The sequence below is a fragment of the Pezoporus wallicus genome, unplaced genomic scaffold, assembly GCF_028554395.1.
Source record: "Pezoporus wallicus isolate ANWC-B61680 ecotype Strahan unplaced genomic scaffold, APGP_CSIRO_Pwel_v1 contig_8488, whole genome shotgun sequence".
Classification (NCBI taxonomy): domain Eukaryota; kingdom Metazoa; phylum Chordata; class Aves; order Psittaciformes; family Psittacidae; genus Pezoporus; species Pezoporus wallicus.
Genome location: NW_026641095.1, coordinates 538,810 through 563,522, shown reverse-complemented (window position 1 = coordinate 563,522; position 24,713 = coordinate 538,810). Strand labels below are relative to the sequence as shown.

The window sequence follows — 24,713 nt, the reverse complement described above, 5'->3', positions numbered from 1 at the left end:
GATGAGTGGTCATGTTCTTTTAGTAGTGTTTCTGATCTCATTCTCAAAAGCTGTTTAGTTTTTCTTCTGTTAAATCCCAACACTTACATGAAAAGTATTGTTGGGCAAATTTGTCACTCAGCACCCCCAGTTCCTTCTCCTGCTCTCGATCCAGTCTCTGCCCACCCTGTTTCTGTGCTTGGGATTTCTCCAGCCCAGAGTTAGGACCATTGCACTTGTCTCATTCTTCTTAGGCTCTAACTGTATAAGAGTTCACTGAAAGTTACCTGTGTACATAAACAGCACAGGCTCATCAAGATGTGTATCTGGCCACATGCACCTTAGGGCAGTTGTTGGAAACTCCATGTGCATGGGAATATGACCGTGTTACAATCTCAGAATTCCTTTTAACTGTAGTATTATAGGCTGCTTTATTTTGCTAAAAGAAAAGCAGAGATTGAAGCTGACTTCCTGCTTCCTTGTGAGACGATGTCATAGAATCGTGGAATGGTTTCTGTTGGAAGGGACTTTAAAGCTCATCCGGGTCCAGCCCCCTGCCATGGGCAGGGACATCTTCCACTACAGCAGCTTGCTCCAAGCCCCTGTGTCCAGCCTGGCCTTGAGCACTGCCAGGGATGGAGCAGCCACAGCTTCTCTGGGCACATCGAGCTGCTGCACATTTGTCTGGTGTGAATGGTGTTATTGTTAGTATTTGTTTTGATGTATCTCCATCAAGGATGGCTGGAGAAGAAAAGACAGTAGGGGCAGATTTCACTGCTAACAGGAGGAAAGGAGAGAGAACAAGTTCCAGGGGCTCTGGAGTTGTGGTGTAGGATCTGGAGGATATGTATAGGTAGTCAAGAGATCTCAGTTTTGATGACATCAGGCAGATCTTCATCTGAAGTCCCCCCATCATAATGGTTATGTTCAGGCTTCTGTGAGGGAGCAGGAAATGGTTAACTTGTGTTCACATTCAGTTGTTGTAAAGCCTATTAGTCTAGAGAACTGTCTAATAGGCTCTTAATTGCTTCAGAAGCTGTAACTGGTAGGGTTCAGTCCTTAATTCCTCTTTTGTTTTCCTTTTTCCCAGTAATCCTGGACCTTCTTGGCATGTTTTCTGGATTACAGTAAAGCTTTTTTCATTCTTAAATTTCCTGGAAATATCTAATCTCTGAATTCTCTTTCTGTGTTTTTAAATGTATGGACCAAGCTCATAAGCACGTTTCCCTTGACTTCAGGGTTGCTCTAACCAGTTATTCACACCCCTATTGTGAATCAGGATGTTAGTTGAGGCAGAGCTTAATGCAGGAAGTTTGTGGTGCTTCTGCCATAGAGTGACAATGATGTGTGGCATGGAGTGCGGCTTCACCGTGTTCTTCTGGGCTACTGCTCTTCATGAGGAGGCTGTCTCTCAAAGCATCCTCTTGGATAGCAGGGCAATTTAAAAGTGAAGGTGAAACTGAATCATTTCTTTGGGAAGCATGGGAAGATCCGGCCAGCAGCTGTCACAGGGGAATGTGAGCAGATTTCTGTGTACAATGGATGTTATACATGGAGTAAATGCCCGAAAGCAAAACTCGGGGGGGGTGGGGTCTTCCTTTCTTTCTTTCATCTTGTGCTAATTAGCTTTAGAAATGTCACTAACTTTAAACCAGTCCTTGTTACCTGTTCTGTCTGAAGTTTGAAGGCTCTTTGAAAACAGTTCGCTAGTTCATAAAAGGTTGGGTATTTCTTTGTTCACTAAATGTTAATTTAGTCTTCATGTGTTATTAAATCCTGAAAACTAATAGTAGGAAATGTACCTTTCTCAGTGTCTTAGCCTCAATATACTGTATTTCATATCCACACTTTTGAGTTTCTAATGTAGTGAGTTCAGCTTCCCTCATGAAAAGAGATAATCTGGTGCTACCAGCAACTTTAAAGATAGGGTATTTTATAAGTAACAAGTTTTGCCTTTATTTTCTGTCAGAAAAACAAGTAAGGAACTACTTTCTTAACAGATCTTCTTTCCATCGTTTCTATTGGGAATTAAGAGAAGATGTATTGAAGAAATGTGATGCCTCAGGATCCTCTGAGATAGAAGCAGACCTATAAAGGAATAAGCAGTGAGATATGGACTAACCATTTTCCTTCTTGTCAATACAGAATATTGTCATGGTAGTTGTCAGCAGTAAAAGTACAGGAATTAAGGCTTATCTAATGAGATAGTTTTTACAGTGTTGTGAGGTTCATCTGTTGACTTGGTGCTCCACAAAGCTTTGTTTCATCGTTAATCTAATTCTGGTAGACATTATCTAAGAATGTCCACTTGCCTTCTGCCCTGGGTGAGCAAATGTGGTTTCATAGAGCCACAGAGAGGTTTGGGTCAAAGGGACCTTAAAGGTCATCCAGTTCCAACCCCTGCCACAGGCAGGGACCCCTTCCACTGAAGCAGCTTGCTCCAAGCCCCTGTGTCCAACCTGGCCTTGAGCACTGCCAGGGATGGGGCAGCCACAGCTTCTCTGGGCACCCTGTGCCAGCGCCTCAGCACCCTCACAGGGAAGAGCTTCTGCCTAAGAGCTCATCTCAGTCTCCCCTCTGGCAGGTTAAAGCCATTCCCCTTGGCCTGTCCCTACAGGCCCTTGCCCAAAGCCCTTCTCTAGGTTTCTTGTAGCACCTTTAGGCACTGAAATCTGCTCTGAGGCCTCTTCAGAGCCTTCTCTCCTGTTTCAGTGTTCACATCTGGGGGGACTGTGCTGCTAAACAATACTATAATGCTCCCGTTGGCAGTTTGGCAAAGCATTGTATGGTGCTGCGATGCTGATGCTGTAAGATTTACACTTTTAAGCTTTCCTGACTTTTAGAAGTGTTTTATCACTGAGGTGGTGATTCCCGTTGGGAAATGTATATTGACAGCAGAAAGCAGCCATTGAGAGCATCAAGCTTCTTTTGATGCTAGGCTGCATCAAAAGGAGTGTGGCCAGCAGGTCGAGGGAAGCATTGTACATGTGACTTAGTTTGCATTCCCTTAATACTTTCATAGTTAATAACTTTTCATTACTGGAAAAACCATAAAGTTCTACTCTGAAAATACACATTTAATAGCTCCCAACTTGCACAAAACTTGCCAGCAGTGGCCAAGTAATGTTTGTCCATCTCACTGGGCATCAAACACTTTCTCACAAAGGAGCTTAGCTTTCCTAATGAGCTTGATATAAAAAATGATTTTTAGTGAAGTGATCATAGAAGAGGAAAATAGTGGGATCTGCCTGTTCTAGTGCTGGTATATGGGGCAAAACTAGTTTGCTTTGATTCTGAAACAGACTGGCTTTCCCTGGGAGGTCTCTAAAAAGAAGCAGAAATGGCTTCTGTGGACTGTCATAATGTGTAGCCGCCTAAAATGTGAACTAGTTCTCACACCCTGTCTACAAACTGTCTCAATTTTAAGCAAAGAAATAGGCCTTAGTCATCTAGGAGAATTTAATGGGAGATTGCAGACTTGTTCCAGCTTAGCATCTGTGGAAGGTTGCAGCGTTCAGTCTGTCTCTACTCTCTTGATTTCTCTCGTTACATTGGTACTACTGCTTTCTCCTGCTCCAGAGACTGTTTCTGTGTGTGCGTTGCATTGAAACCTACCTTTATTAGAAGATAAAACATGTGGCAGAGTCTGTCTGTACATAAACCAGGAGATTCCTGAGCTGTTTATTAAAACAGGCTACTTTGGTGAAGTGCCGTTGATGCTCTAAAGCAGAGTTCATAGAGGTAGTACCTTTTACCTACCTATTGATACTGTTTGGAGACGTTTGCTTGCATAATGTCTTCATTAGATTTGGTAAAGTTACAGATAGCAAGCTAAATAACCAAGTCTGGTAGCTCTTGGTTGCCCAGTTTGCTGCTGGAAGCAGAGCATAGCAATAGGAGTGTGAAGGATCCCCATCGGGACCCTGCACCTTCAGCTTCTGCTGACACAGCTGCTTGTGAGGCTGGAGGAGAGAATTAACCTGGAGTTCACTGGGGGTATGAAAAAAGCCTGATCCAGCTTCTCCTAATAGTATAATGCCATTTGCCATTTAATCCTTCTAATTCCATGAACTGATATGACCAACAGAATCTTTAATTATTCTTAAACATTATTTCTGGCTGAGCAGTAGCTAAACAGAGGAGGAGCTGTGACCAAGTGACAGGACACTGTGGTGGTGCATGCGAAAGGAAAAGAACAGTTGCTTTTGGTGACCTGCTGCTTCTGCTACTCTCTTTAGTGAAAACCTTAACTAAGCAGGGTATAAATTTAGTGAGCGCTTACGCTTAGAGTACTACAACCTTGTCTGGAAGGTGCAATGAGAAACCATGTCAGGATCTGAGGCTAAATTAGGCTTATTACTAAAAGGCCTTTCTTTCCATCTCCCACTGGTGCAGGTCACTAAAGCTCTAACCATCCTCTGAGGCTTCCAGGTGAGCTCTGCAAATACACATTAGTCCTTGAGACATCCCAGGGCTCGTAACTCAGGCTCTGAATGCAAGGCATCAATTTATTCTCTACTTGTGGTTCTTTGGAGCAAATTCCTGGATGCCCTGGATATGCCCTATGCAGAGACTTAATCCCAGTAGCAGCACAGCACTTTCTGGAACAGTTTGCCATGAGAAAGCTAGAGGTGAACATCATTAGCAAACTCTTGTCCTCACCTGTGGTACTGTTCAGGCTCAGTGCAGTTGGCTTCTTCAGCATTAGGTTTAATTAGGTTATACCTGAGCACTGATGGCATGGCTCCACACTGTCCTCTTGTCAGTGCAAGCTGGTGTGGGGATAGTCCTTAAACCTCCTTGCTTAATTCATGGGAACTTTGAGGTTCTGGGCTGTCTAATGCTACCATAAGAGTTTGATTCTGAGGAAGATTTCATTGTGGTTGATTGTCCTTCCAGTCTTGGATGGAACTCCAGATGGATACCTGGAGAGTATTCCAGTTCCAGCCAGGAGGTTGGAACTGGGTGAGCTTTAAGGTCCCTTTAACCTGAACCAGCCTGGGATTTTATGAAGAGCCACTTGAGTCTGCTTTTTCTTAAGTAAATCCCTCAGTCAGGTGTACGCAGGATGTTATCAGTGTAATGCTCAGTACTGAAGAGGAGGAAAAGTCACGTTCAGATTCAGACAGCTCTCCAGATAGAAGCAGGAGTTGTTTACTGCCTGCTTGTTGTCTTGCTCAAAGCCTAGATAAATACACTTGGATTAGTGGGATGTTGAGGGGATTATAATATTATCATGTTTCAAGGAAATAACACTTTGAGTTCTGTTGCCTCCTCTTTACTTGTAAGGTCTACTTCATATTTCTTCTTCAGAGGTTGCAAAGGGTGTTGTGTGTGAAGTAGTTTATTAATAACAGACTGTGGGAGAGGAAGGATATGCAAACCCTCAAGTTTTCTTTCTATGTTGTGAGCTGGAACATAACAGCCGTCTAAAGGAATTAAATAAACAGAATTGAAATTGAAGACAATTGTGTTTGTGCCCAGATGGAAATCTGTTTTGTAGTCATGTAACAGTAGGTTGCTTCGAAGAAGGGCCTGAACTGTGTTTAGGAGCCCTGGGAATAAGCTGAAATACTGGCTGGTGGTGCTTTGAAGTCATTGCACAAGGGCTGGATGATACTCAAGTGATGCATAGATGGAGAGGAAACACCGGTGCTGTACTGTGTTTTCTGTTTGATACTGCATTCATACATTCATGTGTGTAGACAAACATACCCCAAAAGCTGTTTGAGGAATCTAACAAGTGAATGCTAACTGCTGAGAGGCAGGAGAGGCTGAAGTTCATGTCACTGTGCACACTTGGTGGTGTTTGTACATCTGTGCTCTAAGCTGCTGCTTGGAATGTTGGTATCTCTCTAAGTCATATTAAAAGGACTTTCAGTGGCTTTAAATGTGCATATAAAGCTCCTTTGAACTGGGTATTGCTGTGTTGGTATAGTTCAGAATATTAGAGAAATGTGAAGAAATTCAAGATTGTATTTACTGAGCATCCTCCAGGAAGACCCTAATGGTGCAGGAAGAAAATCCTAATGTGTTTCTGTAACATGAATGTGTTACCTTGCAACTCTGGACTATTGTGTGTACAATGGAAGGAAACTTGTGGTTTGTTGCATGTCCTGATCAAAGGGTTGTTACTATTCTTTTGGTCTGGTTAGGAGCTGCTTTTGTTCTTTCTGTTTGATTCTTAACCTACTCTAATAAGAGGATGTTCCACCAGCAGAAGCTGTCAGTGTGTCTGGTGAACCAGCAGTTCAGTCTTTTATCTTCAACAGCAGAGACACAACCATGCTTTTTCTTTCCCAGGACATACAGAGCAAGGAAAATACATGGATAATGTTTGTTTGATTTATTTTCTGCACCGGTTAACTCTGGGTTTGAGCGGCTTCTCCTCCTCATGGCAATTTATTCAGCTCAGAGAAGACTTTCACAGTCAGCTAGCCCAGGAGCTAAAGACAGCAGGTTCTCTAGTCTGTGGGGTCTTGTCATAGAAATCACAGAATCCCAGACAGGATTGGGTTTAAAGGGGCCTTAAAGCTCCTCCAGCTCCAACCCCTGCCACGGGCAGGGACACCTTCCATAGAGCAGGATGCTCCAAGCCCCTGTGTCCAACCTGGCCTTGAACACTGCCAGGGATGGGGCAGCCACAGCTTCTCTGGGCACCCTGTGCCAGCGCCTCAGCACCCTCACAGGGAAGAGCTTCTGCCTAAGAGCTCATCTCATCTCCCTTGTCCCATCACTACCTGTTGGCAAGATTGACTTCTAAGCAATGAGGAGGGTGCAACCCATTCTGATAGTTTGGTTTTAATAGTAATGGACAGTGGAGGCAGTTTGCTAAATGCTGTGTCTTTCCCACTTTAATGGGATAATAAAACCATTGGTCAGAAGATGTAGGTCCTGCTAACAGAGCTGAAATCATCCTGGCAATGGCCTGGATGAACAGAAGCAAATGGAATGGAAGACTCTGCATGGATGTTGATTCCTATGGTTACAAAATGCATTAGCAGAATAGTTTGTCATCATTCTGATGTTTTATCTCTTTTAGCACTTTCTTTCTCTCATCCCAGTGATGTTTCCTAAGTTGGAGCGTTGTTCTCTTACACCCCTTGTTCTTTTGCTTCACGCAGTGTTTGGGTTACACGCAGTGGAACAGGATCGCCATGTTTCGAAACAGTCTCAAGATGCTGCTTACTGGAGGGAAGTCAAACCGCAAAAACAGGTCCAGTGGTAAGTAAATGTCACCTCCTCCTGCATGTGTGCCATTTATGGGTTTGGAAGGTTCCTTTCATGTGTGGTTTGGTCTTTGTAATGGCTACATACTCAGTTGTTGATCTTGTAGACTCAAACATCATCACAGGTAATTTGAATATTGTCCTGTGATTCAGTATTTAAAAACAGATGTCTGTTAAACTGTATGGAAACCATAACCTGTTTTACTGGGGAGATAAGATGGAGGGAAAGCAAATCATAGTTCTACATAATCCTGCAGTAAACTGACATCGAGGCTCATATTTCAGTTATGGAAATGAAAAAGAAACCTTTTTTTTCCCTCTGCAGTGACTGTGGTGGCTTGTGGCAGTGAAACCTTCCTCATAGGCAATACTTGTGATAGCAGCAGCAAGTAGTTTTACATTTTTAAACAGGAAGGAGAGAGAGGGATGCGGAGAGATGGAATTAAGGAGAAATTGCCCAAGTTTAGTCACCATTTCTGTTAGTTTCCTCTTGCTACCACCTCAGAAAAGAACTTTACAGTCAGCCCTGGTTCCTATGGCTTGGCCTGGTTGGTCCATGGAGAAGGTTAGGAGAGGTTGTAATAGTGAAGCAGTGCAGAAATCCTGATATGCTTTAGAAACATTTTCATTTAACTCTTGTATTTGTTTCCCAAAGTGGAGTGCTGGCAGCGTAAGAGCTTTTAATTAGCTCTTTCATTTCTCTTTTTGAAGCCATCTGGCAGCACATTCTGAGTATTTTGGGATACAGCGTTTATTTGTGCCTGTGCATCTGTGTCAATAGTGTGAACGTACATTGCATGGGGAAGCATGAGTAGAGGTGCAGGGATGCAGCAGTGATAAACGCTGTGGAGCAGAGGGGCTGGTTTCCCATGTTGAAACAAGTTAATACGTGTTTTTTCACAGTGCCAGAATTTCCCTCCTCACTTTTAATATCTTCCTATCTTTTATGTGGGGAAGGGGAAGTTGCCCTTAGTTTGTCCTGAGGTTGCCCAGTGGCAGCGCTGGGGTCCCTTAGAGCTCACTAATGTTAATCTGGTGTCTGGTGAGAGGCCCTGTTTGTGCTGGTTGATCCTGGAGATCCTTGTCACAGAAGGTTCGAGCAGTGTATGCGGGTGTTTACTCCCTTGCATTAGTTACTGTACTTGGTGTGTACCTGCTGCAATGGGGAAATGTCTGTTTTGCAAAGAGCCTGAGGTCGCGGTTGTCATTCACAGCTCTTGCGAAGGAGATTTCCTTTCCTTCTGAGCTCCTCAGTCTTTTGTTGCAGGAGTGGTTAATCTGAGGGAGGTACCTGCATGAAACACAGGTTTGGGGCAGACCCAGGAGCAGATGGCTCTGTCCTCTTGTGAGTCGGTATCCCGTGCGCTGTAAAGTATCACATGCGCAGTTTAAAGCCCAGGAAAGCCCAAGTCTTTTGGTGATACCGCCTTTGCGAAGTGCAGAGCCAAGTCATCTGAAAGAGTGGTTTCTGTACAGAGCTCTGTCTTTGTCAGCTATTCTGTTATCAGTCCCCAGTATTCCTTCTGGCTTAGCTCCCAATGCAGTTTGAAAGATCTTGTACTTGCAGAGCTTTGCAAAGACGTGTTTCTGTTTTTTGTGAATGAAGAATGTTAGTTCTGAAATGAGATTTGATGTGGCTGCACGTCTGTCTTGGAGCAAAACAGAGATGGAGCGTCTTGAGAAAGACTGTGACAGTGTTTAATGGAAGAGCTTTTCTCTAGTGCCTAATGACTATCCTGTATGTTAAGTTATTACAAGTCTGCCTTTGAAATCAGGTGCTTCAGTGAGAGGTTCTGTCTGGTGTTCTTCAGGAGAGAGAAGGGGGAATAAAGAAAGGAGATGAGGTTTGTTATATTAATAGTGTGTAAATGGAAAACTCTCTCCATTGAAAAATGATATTTCAGATTAGTGTCAATCTATCAAACTCTAACGTGACGTTAGATGGGTGCACTGCTGCCTAGATTTTATACATAAATACGTTTAATTCTGTATTCCTTTAGTAAGGAAAAGCAAAGGAGTAACTCTTCCATGTCTGTAGCATGCAGAAGTCTAAGCCTGAAATTTGCTGCTTTATTATTTGCTTTGCAGTTGTGGAGAGCTGCAAATTTGATGCTTTAAAAGTTGATATAAAAGGAGACTACTTCTCTAACCATATGCAACAGGAGTTTGTGACCCTGTCACTGGCAGTGACAGAGTCCTGTACTGGTCTAAACAACCCAGCATTGATACACCTCATCTTCCTCATTTCCTAAACCTCAGGGCTCCTTTTCTCTTCATCCTCTGTTCCTTCCTGCTCTCTTGGTATGCAAAGGAGCAGATCCTGAGGAATCCTCCCACCCCCTGGAATAAAGGCATGCGTGTAGCAGATCCAAGGGTCTCTTCTCTAGAACTTTTTCACACAGCGAGTGCTACCTTCAGGCCACCTCCGTCACTGATAGGATTTGGGGTGGGTTGTATTGGTGGGTGCTTCAAAAAGATGGGGTATTTATTGACTTTTAAACACTATTTTCATTATTAGCATGACTTAGATTGCCAGTCAGAAGTTGGAAATGAAGCTTCCTGATGGTTTTGGTGCTCTGATTTGCCCCAGAAGCTGTTTCTCCATGGGGAAGTGTGATCTGGAGGGTAGAGTGCCCCAACAGCCAAGGCAGACGAGGCCAGAACAACCCTTGTACATGGGGCTTTTCCCATCCCTGGGAACTGGGAACAAACTAAAGATCTTAAGTTCTGTGTTGTGAATATAACGTGTTGGAGGTTTCAGGTCTGCTGTTGATTCACCTTCCGTGGAATGAGTGTAAGTTCTGTAGGTGGGTGTGAGCCCACTTGGGTGTCTCTAGTGTGTGTGGGTTTGGATGAAATTCCCATGTCTGCATCTTCATTTCCTATACTCTGGTCATTTTGCATTGCATTGCTGGGCTGAAGGTATTGCAGGGCTTTTATGGGGGGATCCAAGTGAGCACCTTGGGTTTGAAATGAGTGTTCTTGGCAGTGCCTTTCATTTGCAGTAGTGCAGTTAGTAACGGGGTCAGCCAAGTCAGATGAACAATCCCTAGGTGTTGTGATGTGGTTTTGATAATTCTCCATGATTAAAAGAGCACTGGTAGCAGTAACAGGAAAATGCCTTCTTATTATTCCTGCTTCAGCAAGTGCTGAGCAGCTCCTCTGAAGAGCTGTGGTTACCATTTGTTTTGACTCTGATGTGGTGGGTGCTTTTCCTTTGCTGCTCTTAATGCTGTTGTGGTTCAGGAGCACACACAGTATTTATCAAAGAAGAATACCACTTAGATGTACAGTTACATGCAGGAATGCCAGTTAAAATACAGGCACTTGTACTGCAGCATGAGGTGGGGTCATCTCCTGTGGTTAATTCTGTGTGTGTGTAGTTTCCCAACTCATAGGACTTAGTAGCAGCCCACTGCATGTGGTACAACTCTGTGCATGGGTACTCATGCATGTAGTTAATCTCTTGTCTTAACAGAAACTCTCTTGTGGCCCAAAGGCACTCGAGGCCTTTTTCAGTAGTGCCTCGAGGACACATTATGACTGCAGTAGTATTTTGATGAGGCTTTTGTTGTCTTCTGTCACAAATGGCCATTCCATTACACCACAGTGTCTAAAGCTGAAATGGGATCTCAGTATACTTAAATATTACCTTTCTTTTTCTAATCTAAATTAATTTACAGAGAGGTGCAGACATGCACCTTTTGTGACTCCTGTTTGTATCTTTGGCTAAACTTACTCAGGATATGTTTGATTTAAAGCACTGTGCTTTGCTCCATCCTTGTGTTCCTGCTGGTTGAAGCTCCAGCATGATTATTGTGGCCAGAAGCCCTATGGTTGGGGCAAGCAGCTGCTCTAAAACCTGCAGGTAGGCACTCCTGCCTGTCACTGCTTGTCAGCTATGGTTTTGAGGCTTCTTTCCCCCTAATTCTGCATTCTATGTTCTATGCAAGTCCTGCATCCAGCTTGGGGCCCCAGCACAGGAGGGACCTCTCATATTTGTCTGCAGTTTGCTTGCTTCTACTGAGCATTCATTGATCTGGGTATGTATTTCAGCAGTTCACATCTAATCAATCTGCTAATATATTCGTTCCAATACCATGTTAATGAAATAAGCCTATGTAATGGATTGTCGTGGTTTAAACCCAGTCAGGTAATTCGTTCGCTCACTTCCCCCCCTTTCTTGCCCTCCCCCTGCTCTCGGAGGGATGGAGAGGAGAATTGAAAAGAATGCAACTCCCACGGGTTGAGATAAGAACAGTTTAGTAACTAAGGTATAACACAGATCACTACTGCTACCACCAATGATAATAATGATAAAGGAAATAACAAGGGAACAGAATACAACACCTCAGCACCAGCTGACCGATAACTCGGCCCCCAAGCCCGACCAAGCTCCGACCGATACCTCCTCCAACCCTGCAGTCTCCCAGCCCTTCCGGCTAACTCCCAGTTACATCCTGGCCATGACGTGCTGTGGTATGGAATAGCTCTTTGGTCAGTTTGGGTCAGGTGTCCTGTCTCTGCTTCCTCCCGGCTTCCCCTCCTCCCTGGCAGAGCATGAGGCTCACAAAGTCCTTGGCCAAACCAAAACATCTCTATCAGTTCTGTTCCCAGGCCGAAAGTCAAAACACAGCACTGCACCAGCTACCAAGGAGGAGAAACATGACTGCTACTGCTGAACCCAGGACATTATCCACCCCTTATTCCATACCATTCACGTCATGCTCAGATCCCACATTTTCAATATACCATCACTCTTATCTCGGTGCACTCTTATCTTAGTGCATGGACCAGTCCCTATAAAGCTGCTGCGTCCATCTGGTCCATGTCAGGCTCCATCTCTTGTAACAGTCTTCCAGAGCAGGAGAGACTGTGTGCAGTGTTCACACTTGTGAATAACCTGGGCAATAGTGTCCATTGTTAAGTCCACCCCTCGATCATGAGTCCATCTCTATGTTGCATCTCTGCTCTGATGTCCTGAAGTGCCATGGGCCCACCAGGCTTAAAATAATTCACTGTCCCCTTAAGCAGTTTCTGCAGCTTGTTGCTGGGGACTCCATACAGCTGCCTTCCATCTCCGACGCTTCCAAAGCACTGGAGGGGCCCAGTGGACTAGATACTTGCCCATACTGTCCCACACACCCTGCCACTCATGACTGTCCAGCCTTGGAGAAAACCTTTTGGTCCCCCTATATTGTTGTCTAACCCCAGACAAGACCCAAACCTGACTCTGCTTAACTTTTGAGATCAGACAAAATGGTTGTGGGTAGAACACAGCCTGTGTGTGTGCCAACATGCTGATCCCCATCACAATCAGCAGGCAGGTCCCAAGGATACCCAAAGGCCATTCAGAGCCTTCAGAACTCTCAGTTGATGCTGCTGTACTTGTCACTGGGGCTGGTGTAGCTGCTGTGCCTCCCGGCTCTCCCACCGCCAGCTTCTCTTTTCCTGAGTCCAGCTCTTCCTCCTCTGCCTTGCTGGAAAATGCTGCGTGGTCTCCTGCATCCTCCTGGGGCTCGGCAGGCGGCTTCCGGGGGATGCTCTCGACCGTCGCGGGGCTCGGCTCCTCCGCGGGGCTCGGCTCCTCCGCGGGGCTCGGCTCCTCCGCGGGGCTCGGCTCCTCCGCGGGGCTCGGCTCCTCCGCCGCCTTCTCCCGCTGCTCGGCAGCCGCCTCCTTCCTCTCCTCGACCTCCCCGGCCTCCTCCACCGGCAGCCGTCCCCTCGCGGCCTCCGGCCCCGCTCCCGCCGCCGCTCGGTCCCCGGGGCCGCTCTCCCGGGCCGGTTCGGCTGCCGCCGGCTCCCGGGGCCGCTCCCCCTCGGCTCCCCGCAGCCTCACGAAGATGGAGAGTAGGGTGAGGGCCAGGACGGTGAAGAGCAGCCGGACGGCCAGGTACAAGTCCACGGCCACGTCCGTCCCGCCCTGCTGCTGGAGCCCGCCCGTATTACAAGCCATTGCCATAAAGCACAGTGAGACAAGAACCTTAGCCCAGGCCCCACACTTGATAAACACTATCACAGCAAATACCGGCTCTACGTAAGTTACAACATTCTGAAGCTGTGAGATCAAGAGAAACAACTCTGAGAGCCAATAAATCAGCATTGTGATGAGTGACTATTAATCCGGTCAGATCTGTCGTTATCTCAACCCTTCGTGCCCCACGTTGGGCGCCAAAAAGAACTGTCGTGGTTTAAACCCAGTCAGGTAATTCGTTCGCTCACTTCCCCCCCTTTCTTGCCCTCCCCCTGCTCTCGGAGGGACAGAGAGGAGAATTGAAAAGAATGCAACTCCCACGGGTTGAGATAAGAACAGTTTAGTAACTAAGGTATAACACAAATCACTACTGCTACCACCAATGATAATAATGATAAAGGAAACAACAAGGGAAGAGAATACAACACCTCATCACCAGCCCACCGATAACTCGCCCCCCCCCAGCCCGACCAAGCACCGACCGATACCTCCTCCAACCCTGCAGTCTCCCAGCCCTTCCGGCTAACTCCCAGTTACATCCTGGGCATGACGTGCTGTGGTATGGAATAGCTCTTTGGTCAGTTTGGGTCAGGTGTCCTGTCTCTGCTTCCTCCCAGCTTCCCCTCCTCCCTGGCAGAGCATGAGGCTCACAAAGTCCTTGGCCAAACCAAAACATCTCTATCAGTTCTGTTCCCAGGCCGAAAGTCAAAACACAGCACTGCACCAGCTACCAAGGAGGAGAAACATGACTGCTACTGCTGAACCCAGGACATGGATCCAGTTTTTCCACCTATTGCAGTTGCCTGTGTTTCTTTTCCAAGCAGATGGCGTATTTCCTTCTTACATTATCATGTTCGATTTACACTACCGTAAGAGCTCAGATTCGCTTTAGAACCTAGTAAAATTCAGCTGCAAAACTCTGTTTTACTTAGTTTTATTCCTCCTTATTTTGTGGGGTCCAAGTCCAGGAATTTGCCTTTTATTTCTGGGAGAGGCTGAGGTAGATTCTTAAAGTATTCTTGTCTTTATTTCTTTTGCATGTTAAATGTATCTGAGACATCTGTTTCTTTATAAAGCAGCCCAAAGGGTCTGCTCTTTACTTCTGGGTTACTTAGGGATTGTGTCTTACTTGTTCTTGGTTGATAAAATGTGCATAGTTTCTATCTGGAGCTTACCAGCTGCCTGTCATTCCTGATGGTTTTGGTGTAGGATTTTTATTGCTCCTCTTTCCTGGTTCACAGGAGAGCCAATTACTTCCAACTTCCAATGTATTTTTGGGGCCTTTTGGAACCTGCACTTTCTATTTGAATTCCAGGACTAAAAGAGCCCTGTCAGATGCTCTTCTCTTTTGATTCTTGCCTTTCCAAGATAAAAGGCATTTTGGAAGGTCTCATCACTGCTTTGCCAGAACTCCTCACAGTTTCTGATCTGTCTGATCTCCTTTGGAACTCTGAGCATTATTTTTACCCCCAAAGAGTTTGAGAAGGTCGCAGTTGCTTTTTGGGTTTCGTGTCTGAAAGGAATTGCTGAGTGGTGAGATCCAGCTGATGGCCTACAGAAGGTATTAGAAGCAAGGTATTAAAAGACCAATCAGACTTTCAGAATGCCTCGTGGTGCTGAGTACCGAATGTGTCCACATGCTCAAGGTGTTCCATCCAACTTCAGACCATTTTCTTCCAAAGCTGTTGCTATTTGTTCTTAAATCCGTTTTGAAACAAGTCTGGGCTATGCTGACAAACCCACAGCTCCTCTGACCACAGGGAAGTCGTCCTTGAGTTTATTGAGAGTGAACTGACCCTTTCTTAAAGCTTTTCATGTACAGAATTTTGGGTTTTCCCTCTGAAGAGGGACGTAGATCGGGAGGAGCTGTGTATACACACGCATTGTTCTTACTAAGGCGCATTGATTTGGGCAGACTGTGTCCCGTTCAGATACCAAGTGCTCTTCCCAGCACATGGACGATAAAGCTTTTGCCTCAATCCTGCACAGCTATCTCAGGGAGAATTTTAGCAGCCACTGCCCATATTGTCCTAACACACATTCCTTTGCTTCTGATCCACAAATACCTTTTTTATAACACCGCAGATGTTAACCTCCCTCGCTTTATAGCCCACAAATAATCCTAACTTGACAGCTCTGAGCAGTCCTGCCCTGTGTTTGTGATGGTTTCATTAACTCACCTGTTCCACTGGAGTTGATCAACCTGTGCTGCTTCATGCTCCTGTGCATGTGTGGGGAGCAGGGATGACCCAGCTCAGTCAGCCTGGGCCTTGCCAGTGCTTTCACACATTTGAACATCTCCAGCTGTAACAACACGAGTGTTGACTGAGGTTGGCTGCATCCAGTGGGGGGGAACAAGTGGGGGATGTCCTCACACACCTGCTCTGTTGCCACAGCCTGAAAAGTGACCTTATTATCTGTTCAGTGTGTTTTGTTCTCATCTTCTTTGTGGCCTTTTCCACCCACTTGAGATGGAATTTTTGTTTCATTCTTTATCTTTTTTGCTTCCATCAAATACAGACATATATACTGATTTTTTTCCATAGAGGGATTTTTAGTCCTTTCTCAGTGTTGCCTGATTGTTATCTGTGGTGCTATATCATGGAGTTCCAGACTGGTTTGGGTTGGAAGGGACCTTAAAGCTCCTCCAGCTCCAGCCCCTGCCACAGGCAGGGACCCCTTCCACTGGAGCAGCTTGCTCCAAGCCCCTGTGTCCAACCTGGCCTTGAACACTGCCAGGGATGGGGCAGCCACAGCTTCTCTGGGCACCCTGTGCCAGCGCCTCAGCACCCTCACAGGGAAGAACTTGTGCGTTAGGATTATGTTTGTAAATGGGGTAATACCTCATCTTGTGCCCTCGCACGTGAGCACCCATTTGTGCTGACCAGTACTGCAGGAGAGCTCACAGCAGCTCGTTTTGTCAGAGTCTTCTTATTGTGTGTGAGGTGGGTCAAGGTGTTGAGCTTTCCAATGCAGTACTGCGCAGGGGCTAAGCAAAGCAGAAGCATCAGTTCTCTTACTAAATCTAGCAGTTTTTCTGGCTAGAGAAAGAAATACATCAATATCCTATTGCAGTCAGACTGTGGTGACACAGGTGTTTCAGGGGACAATAAAATCTGTACATGCTGTGTAGCTGTGGCTGTATCTGGAGTTTGGTGGTGTTACGTGTACCCGCAGATTTGTGGTAACCTCCCATTGCTGTCTTACTCTCTCTGAACCAGGAGAGGGAGCAGATGTTTTCTGGCTAATCACATATCAAAAGCTGCTGAAACGCTCCATGCTGACATGCAAAGGAGGTAAAGTTACATTTTCCACATCAAATGACTTTGGCTTCTCTTCTTCATCCACAAAATTCCCATAGGCAGCTCATGAGGAATATGGACACTTGCTTGAAAGAAACTATTAGAAGTAATTGGAGGGATTTGTTGAGCCAAACTGTTGGGAAAGTGGAGTGTCTTTTCCAGCATGTCTGAGGAGACCCTAATAATCAGCTGCTTAAAATCCCAAACAAGGCAATGAAGGAAGTTGAAATCACTGATACAAACCTGTTTCATGTGTTAATTCAGAAAGAACACTGTGATGTCTGATGGCAGATCACATGTAACAAACCCAGATTCGTTGAACTGAAGGCATGATTCAACCAAAACACATAATCTGTAAAAATAGATTTCTCCTTTGATCCAAGCAAACTGTTTTCCACAATCCTGGAAATACACCAAGTATTGAATGTTCTAAAGAAATTGATTTAGAAACATTCAACATTTGGGTGGTGATTTTGCCATTTTACCTTAGTGTGATGAATATATAATGTGTTTTCTCATAATCAGAGTTGGAAGGGACCTTAAAGCTCCTCCAGCTCCAACCACTGCCACAGACAGGGACACCTTCCACTGGAGCAGCTTGCTCAAAGCCCCTGTGTCCAACCTGGCCTTGAACACTGCCAGGGATGGGGCAGCCACAGCTTCTCTGGGCACCCTGTGCCAGCGCCTCAGCACCCTCACAGGGAAGAGCTTCTGCCTAAGAGCTCATCTCAGTCTCCCCTCTGGCAGGTTAAAGCCATTCCCCTTGGCCTGTCCCTACATCCCTTGTCCCAAGCCCCTCTCCAGGTTTCCTGCAGCCCCTTTAGGCACTGGAGCTGCTCTGAGGTCTCCCCTTCAGGAGCCTTCTGTTCTCCAGGCTGCCCCAGCCCAGCTCTCTGAGCCTGGCTCCAGAGCAGAGCTGCTCCAGCCCTCACAGCAGCTCTGTGGTCTTCTCTGGACTTGCTCCAGCAGCTCCAACCTTTCTTTGGAGCAACATAGTCTAAACAAGGCATCCCAGCACCCTGTCCAGGTGAATCCCCAGTGCATTGACTTCCCTGGGGAGATTAATCCAATACCTGATTGAAACAGGCAGTGGCTGAAGTCAAACCCTTTTGCACTGCCTGGAAGTGTTCTCTCGTACAGCACAGTAGGAGTATTCCCAAACAAAATGGAACTAGACCTACTTCATTAGTTACTCTGTTAAATGACAGGTGGTTGCTGGATGCTGCAGGAGGTACAAGGAGTGCAGTGGAAAGTGCTGCTTGTATTTGCCCAGACCATACTTTGACCAGACCAGCCTTTGCCCTTGGACTGCTGTTGGGTCTCTGTGTGTGTACAGGATTGCTGCACTTACAGTGCCCTCCCAGCCTTTGGAGCATGCCTAGGGGCAAACCTTGCCTGTGCTCCTGCTCTCCCCTGAGGGTATTTGGAAGAGGTTGGTTTGTCTTCAGGGCTGAGCCCTCTGTCCTTACATCTCTGTTAACCAGCTCCATTTTCATCTCACTCTCTTCATTATTATTAATCCTTGTTAGTGTAAGCAGGCCTTTGCTTAAATTTCCACCAAAGATGTTGGATTTTTCCATATCACTTTTTTCTCCTAGTTCCTAAAGATAAATATTATTTATATTCAGTGTGACTTATCCATGGGATGTGTTGATTCTTGCACCTGTTTATTACATTGACAGATGTTGAAACCATCTCTCATCATCCTAGAGTTATGTTCTATGTATGATTCATGTTTTCGAGGGATTTTTGTGCACTTATTGGCCAGCTTATGTATGACTTAGTGATGTACAGCGACCTGTTCTAGTGTGATGTCTGCAAACATGATCCAGTGCAGTTCAGTGGAGGTTAAATTTAATTCCCTTCTGCATCCTTTTCCCAGCCTCCAGGGTTTCTCTAGGCCTTTGCAAGGGTGGCTTTTCTCCTGTGCCTTTTGCAGCTCCCAGCTCAGGACTGTGGGTACCAAGGTCCTGGTTTTGTGAAGACAGAGGTTTAACTGCGTTCAGATAGGTGTCTCTTTGTGCTGAGTGTTGGCGAGCCCAAGTCTGGAATGTTGTTATTCCTTTTTGGAGCTGCATTCACTCTTCCTGTTTTCTTTCCAACCCAAACCATTCAGTGATTCTCTTTATCAACAGTTGCAGTGAGCACCAGGTTCTTGCTTTAAGTGCTTGATATCCATCCTCCCTGTTTAATGGAGACGCTTGTCTCTGCTGGTGGTTCTTTGTACAACCAGCAGTGCTCACCTCTGTCCTTGAGATGCTCCAGATCATCACTTTACAAGAGATGTGGAGTTGTGAAAATAGAACTTCCTTCTTTGTTCTGGGGGAGCAAATGTTCCTCCTGTGCAGCACCTCTTGGGAGCTGTGGGAGCCACACCTGGAGGCACTTCAGGAAGATCGGGCACAATGAGACAGAAACCAGATGAAACAGAAGCTACTTCTCAGTGTGTGATGGCAGCAGAGTGGGGCTGTCATAATATTTGTTTATTAATTCAAGGCAGTTTTCTTAATTTTCTTCCTGTTGTCCTAAGGGAAGTATTTCCTGACCACCTTTTGGGGAGGGAATTGTTCCTCAGCTCCATCTAAACCTGCCCTGGTGCAGCTTGAGGCCGTTTCCTCTTGTCCCATCCCTTGTTCCTTGGGAGCAGAGCCCAGCCCCTCCTGGCTCCATCCTCCTGTCAGGCACTTGTAGGGAGCCATCAGGTCCCCCCTGAGCCTTCTCTTCTCCAGACTGAACCCCCCAGGTCCCTCAGCCCTTCCCCATCACTCTTGTGCTCCAGGCCCTGCACCAGCTCCGTTGGCCTAACTACGAAGTGGGGAGGGATGTGTAGGCTGCTTGGGCACTTAATAAAATCCTGTTGTGGGATTACCTGTATTAGGTTAAGCTGAAATCTGTGCTTTTTAAATTCAGTAGGGTCACAAAAAAGAGAAGTCTATTGTGGAAAATGAAAGAAGTGTCTTCTTTTGATGAATGCAAATGTAATGCAGTCACGATGTAACTTGTACAAGGTTGTTCCTTGGTTGTTCCATCAGTGGGTGTTTTGTGTGCAGGTTCTCAGGCATCACAAGAGGTTAATGTCAACTTTGGGGTTGTTCTGTCTGTTCAAGACCCAAAGTCTGTTAGTATTTTGTACTGAGACTTGGCACCAGCAGTGATTTATCCCAGGGTGCTTTTTCCAAATGAGTCTCTTTAGGATACTGTGCATGAAAGAAACCAGGCAGCTGGCCTTGCTCCAGCGTTGGGGAGAATGGATAATGGGCAGCCCTGGGCCAGGGAACTGGGTTAATCTCCTGCGAAGGGCAGAGGTCTTGTGGGCTTCGGAGGGAAGAAGAAAGGGAGAGAGGAGACTGGTAGGTTTGCATGGCTATGGGCAAGGTGTCCTTGTGGCTTGTGCTGCTTCTGGTGCCTAGGCCTTCGCTATGTGCTGTGGGTGACAGTGCTGACAGCAGAGAGGGTGGCTTGGCTGTTAGCCTTGGCTGCTGTAGCAAGAAGAGAACGTTGTGGAAGAGCCTCCTGCCTTTGTGATTCTGTGATTTGATTCCTTATTGCGGAAGCCCCTTTCAGTGAGCAAGGACAAGGTTCTGTGCGTGAGCACTGTGTGCTGTTGGGGTGGCCGCAGGTACTGGTCGAGGGTTAAAGAACTCCATGGAGCCTGGTTTCTTTGTGTGTGTGCTTTACTTCCCCCCTATTTGTAAGTAAGTTGGGGTACATCTTCTGAGTGTCTTTACAACAGAGGAATGTCTCCCTCTGCATTGGTTATTACATTGCAGAGTTCTCAAGTCTCTTCACATTTTAAATGGATTTTAATGAATTAGCAGTCATCTGAGTTGAAGTTAAAACTGATTTTAAACTTCCCATGCATTTCCTAGCATGAGAAGTCAGCGCAATCTCATCATGTTACACATCTGTGTGTGCTCATCGCGTGTGCTGCTTGTAGGGGTGCTCGGTCACGTGAGCAGTTTTTAGGGCTGGAAGCGATTCTCTATTCAGGGGGTGCTTTGTGCTGTGGTGCTTGGCTTTGCTTGGATAGTGATGTAAAAATATATGTAATGTAATGGCAGCAAAGAGGTCAACCCATAAACCCCATGCATTTTCATGACGCAGATGGTACCAATTCACCAAAGATACTCTCTGAAAACAAATTCCAGCCCCCATCTCCTAATTTAACCTGTACATGCCAGAAACAACTGTGATTTTCAGATATTGATTTGTGCTGTAAGACAGGAGTGAAGCCAAGAAACCTTTGCCAGCAGTGGTTTGCTGCCAGCCTGGTCTTATTCAAAGACCCCTTTTATTTCATGTCATGTAATACTGATGCTCAAATTGCAGCAGTTGCTTGTGTGCATCAGAGAGACTGGGAATGTTCATCAAATGGTGGTAAAAAGGTGACTTTGGCAGTAATTTAGTGGTGTGGAAATAATGCACAGGCTGACAAAGATGACTGTTGCTTTCTTCATAGAGTGCCGCAGACCTCTCCAATCACTGTAGCCCACAGTCTGGGGAGCTTTGCTCAGCAAAAGTGATGGAAAGAGCAGGAAGATAAAGGCTCTAAAAGGGAGATTTGAGAAGGTCCTGGGCTGCCAGTATGTGCAGTGCTTGATAAGAGAGGTCGTGAGGAGCCGCACTGCTGGGATGATATTTATAGTAATTAAATCTCTGTAAATCTGCCTTGCGTGTGCTAATCTTAAACTCTTACCTAGTTTGAGGGTGAATTTGGAAAATACATGCTTCCTGTTAAAAAACACAGATAGGAACTGACGTGACAGACTCTTAGAGGTGAGGTTAAGATTAATCCTGCTTTCTGAATTGGATGTGTAGGCCTGAGTAGTGGACTCAAGGGGTTTAGGTGGTTCTGTGCTCGCAAGGCCAGGTATTAAAGCAGGCCTTTGCCAAGGTGCTCACCGTGAGTGCCCAGGTCTCCTGCTAGCACAGTGAGCAGTGATCCATGGCTAGATTGAAGAGGAAAGGATGGGAAAAGGATGCATTGGACTGGTCCAGGTGCTTGTTTGCAGAAACCTATGTTCTTGCTGGTGACACTTTATTCACTGTTCATCGGATCAAACAGGTTGGAAAAGACCTGCAGACAATCTTCCCACACTAAAAAGATAGCAAAGCAGAGGGTCTGGGTTCTGATTAACACACACTTCATGCGGTATAGGTGTCTCTGAAGAAAATACTCGTTTGTTATCAGTAGTGAGAAACAAGGATGCTGCTTTTCCCCTATGAAACAGGGAAGATGAATTGTATCTCAGATCAGATGTACCCGATTCTTTCCAGTGCCGCTTAAAGGGTTCGAGATGAAGGCACTGATCTGTGTCACTGACACCTAAACGTGAAGGATTCATTCTGCCCAATGTAACTCAATTATATGAGCTCTTAAGAAGTGTGTGTACCTGTACATGCAAGGAGAATCCTCACTTCTCCTTGTCCTGAAGGTCAGGGGGAGCAATGCTGACAGTGTCTCTTGTAGGAGTCTTAAGCTAATAAATTTCTTATGACAGGGGATGTTTCCTCACTGTGTTTAAGTACAAGCTGCCAACACAGTAGGACCCTAATTCCAGTTCAGGCTTCCAAGCTCTGCAGTAATAAAAATAAACACAGACTGCGCAGGAAGAGAGTTCTTTAGTTCTGCTGTTGCTCTCAGCAGCCTTGTGGCTCCCTGGCCCTGGGAGTTGGGCTTTCTTGTGCTTTTTTCATGACCAGCAAACAATATGAGTAGTTGACCTGGGATGTCTAATGACAGGCAATGGACCTTCATGTTCTAATGTATGTTTATGAGGCATTTGTACTATCCCTGGCAGTGTTCAAGGCCAGGTTGGATGCAGGGGCTTGAAGCAAGCTGCTCTAGTGGAAGGTGTCCTTGTCTGTGGCAGGGGTTGGAACTGGATGAGCTTTAAGGTCCCTCCAACCCAAATCAGTCCGGGATTCTGTGGTTCTGTCACACAGAGTTCCAGCTACATGCTCCTAGAGGTGAGGTTAGTGCATCAAAATGTAGTGGGGATGGAGAGCAAACCCCAAAAATAACTATTGGAAAGGTTCTGAGGCATTTTAGCAGTGCTCTCAGTGCTGGGTGATGCTTCACTGGATCTGTGCTGCAGCTCCCTCAACAAACACACTGAAGCCGTAACTCATACCCTGCTTCAGCGACCTTCCTCCATGAGAGGGACGTGTGTGATAAATGGATGGACTTAAGTACATTTATGAATTGCCAAAGCCTCTTAAGCCAAACTGCTATTTTTACTCCATTAATTAGAATGTTTCCGTATTGCAAACAGTGCTGGTTTCACCCCCAGCAGATGGCTTGCTCCACAGGAGATCTGACAGCATGAAGACACCAAATGCGCTATTCACTGATGGATGTTTTACTTACGGCTTTCCATTGGATGACTTTGCATTTCTTTTCCATGGTACAACAGGAAAAAACACAGCTTCCAGTTTAAACCATTTAGCAGCTGAGGCAAAGCACAACAAGTGAACCAGGTAACAATCTTCCTGAAATGGTTTTCATAGAATCCAGCTTGCTCCAAGCCCCTGTGTCCAACCTGGCCTTGAACGCTGCCAGGGATGGGGCAGCCACAGCTTCTCTGGGCACCCTGTGCCAGCGCCTCAGCACCCTCCCAGGGAAGAGCTTCTGCCTAAGAGCTCATCTCAGTCTCCCCTCTGGCAGGTTAAAGCCATTCCCCTTGGCCTGTCTCTACATGTCTGTGTCCAAAGCCCCTCTGAGAGTGGAGCCCAGAGCTGCTCTGGGAGGGGCCTAGTCACTGGGACTGATTGTGCTGCAGCTTTGAGCTCTGGCTCCAGCCTGGCACCGGTTCCAACAACTCTGTTTGGAAAACAGTTGGAATGGTGCAGTAGGTCCTGAGTTCCAAAAGGAAAAGCTTCAGTGTAATGCTGAGGTGGGTTTGCATTGCTGTTTGGGCGCTGAGGGGTCAGTGTAGCTCAGGGGGTCTTTTCTTCCCTTGTTTGCATCAGATGCAGTTCAGACACACCCTGCATGACTCCTCATCCTTTCTTCTCCCTCTTCTTCCCCATTTTGTTTGTTTGCTAATTTGTTTGTATAATAATGCTGGAGAGTATTAATAGGGGTCTCAGCTGAGACATGGAAAAAGATGGATTGAAGACTTCCTATTTGATTGATAGGCAGAGTACACTGTTTAGTTTGCACAGTGGATAATAAGGCTTTAAATTATTACTGCCATTCCTTCTCAAATCAAACACAAATATGTGATTGCACACTGAGGGAGGAAGCAGGGATTGGGATGGGGGTATGAGTATCCTAGAGTGCAGAGGTCGGAAGGCTTAGATAAAGCCAACTTTTAACATCATGGCGCACTTATGTGCGTGTGTGTTTAACTTAGTGTTATTCAGATCATTAAGCAGTGGTAATAATAAATTTGCTGTGAAACTTAGTAAGAACAAGTGGAAGTACAGTTCTGTTTGTAGCATTACTAGTGGGAGCTGCTTTCGTTTATGAATACAGAGGTTTCAAAGAGGATTTGGTACAAGGGGATGCTTGGACTGATACAGTGATTGACAGGCAGTGTTTAATACTGTATTGAAGAAGTTTGTTTTATATATAAACAGATGATTGTGTGTTATGATACTTTTACTTACATTACTGAAATCTAATCTGTTTATTCATTCAGTTTTGATCCATTTATCACACATACCTGTTCTCTACTCATAGTTATTGCAATGTAAACTGTAGTTCAAGGAAGAAAAAGCCCCAGTGTGAATTGAATAATGTTCTATAGTGCAGATTTTCCGTTCAGTTGAATACTTTGAATAAAAAGACACATTCCTGCTGTTTTCTGTGCCTGAATTATCATACTCTTCTGGATGCTTGTAACTGGCAGGCATCTATAGGTGCTACAGTAGTTTACAGCAGCAGAAGTACCCCTGAAGGTGTATTCTACATATTGTTAGGTATCTGCTTTCCCATAATAATAATGACACTATTATTAATAGTTTATTATTATTATTATTATTAATTATTGTTATTATTATCAGTCATTTCATGTCTTAGTAGTTATGTAGCAGAGATTTGCAGGTGAAACAAAAGAAGGTGGATGATCTCCACTACAGAGTACAGCAATAATGAGTTTGTCTGTGCTCTGTCACAGCAGTGGTAACAGCAAGGCCAGTAATCGACCAATTTTGTTTTATTTAATACTTTTAATAGTAATAATGAGGTTTAAAAGTAAAATGTGGTTTAATAGTAATGATGGC

General features: G+C 45.5%; 1 protein-coding gene across 8 annotated transcripts in view; it reads left to right on the top strand.

Moving 5' to 3' along the window:
* TANC2 (tetratricopeptide repeat, ankyrin repeat and coiled-coil containing 2) overlaps nt 1-24,713 on the top strand; it is a 216,343-nt gene that overhangs the window by 31,990 nt on the left and 159,640 nt on the right. For all 8 annotated transcript variants that reach the window (XM_057421972.1, XM_057421968.1, XM_057421966.1 and 5 more), the window contains exon 3: nt 7,104-7,203. In XM_057421972.1, the coding sequence (XP_057277955.1) occupies nt 7,137-7,203 (67 nt within the window). In that variant the 5' untranslated portion in view covers nt 7,104-7,136. The remainder of the gene's footprint in view (nt 1-7,103; nt 7,204-24,713) is intronic.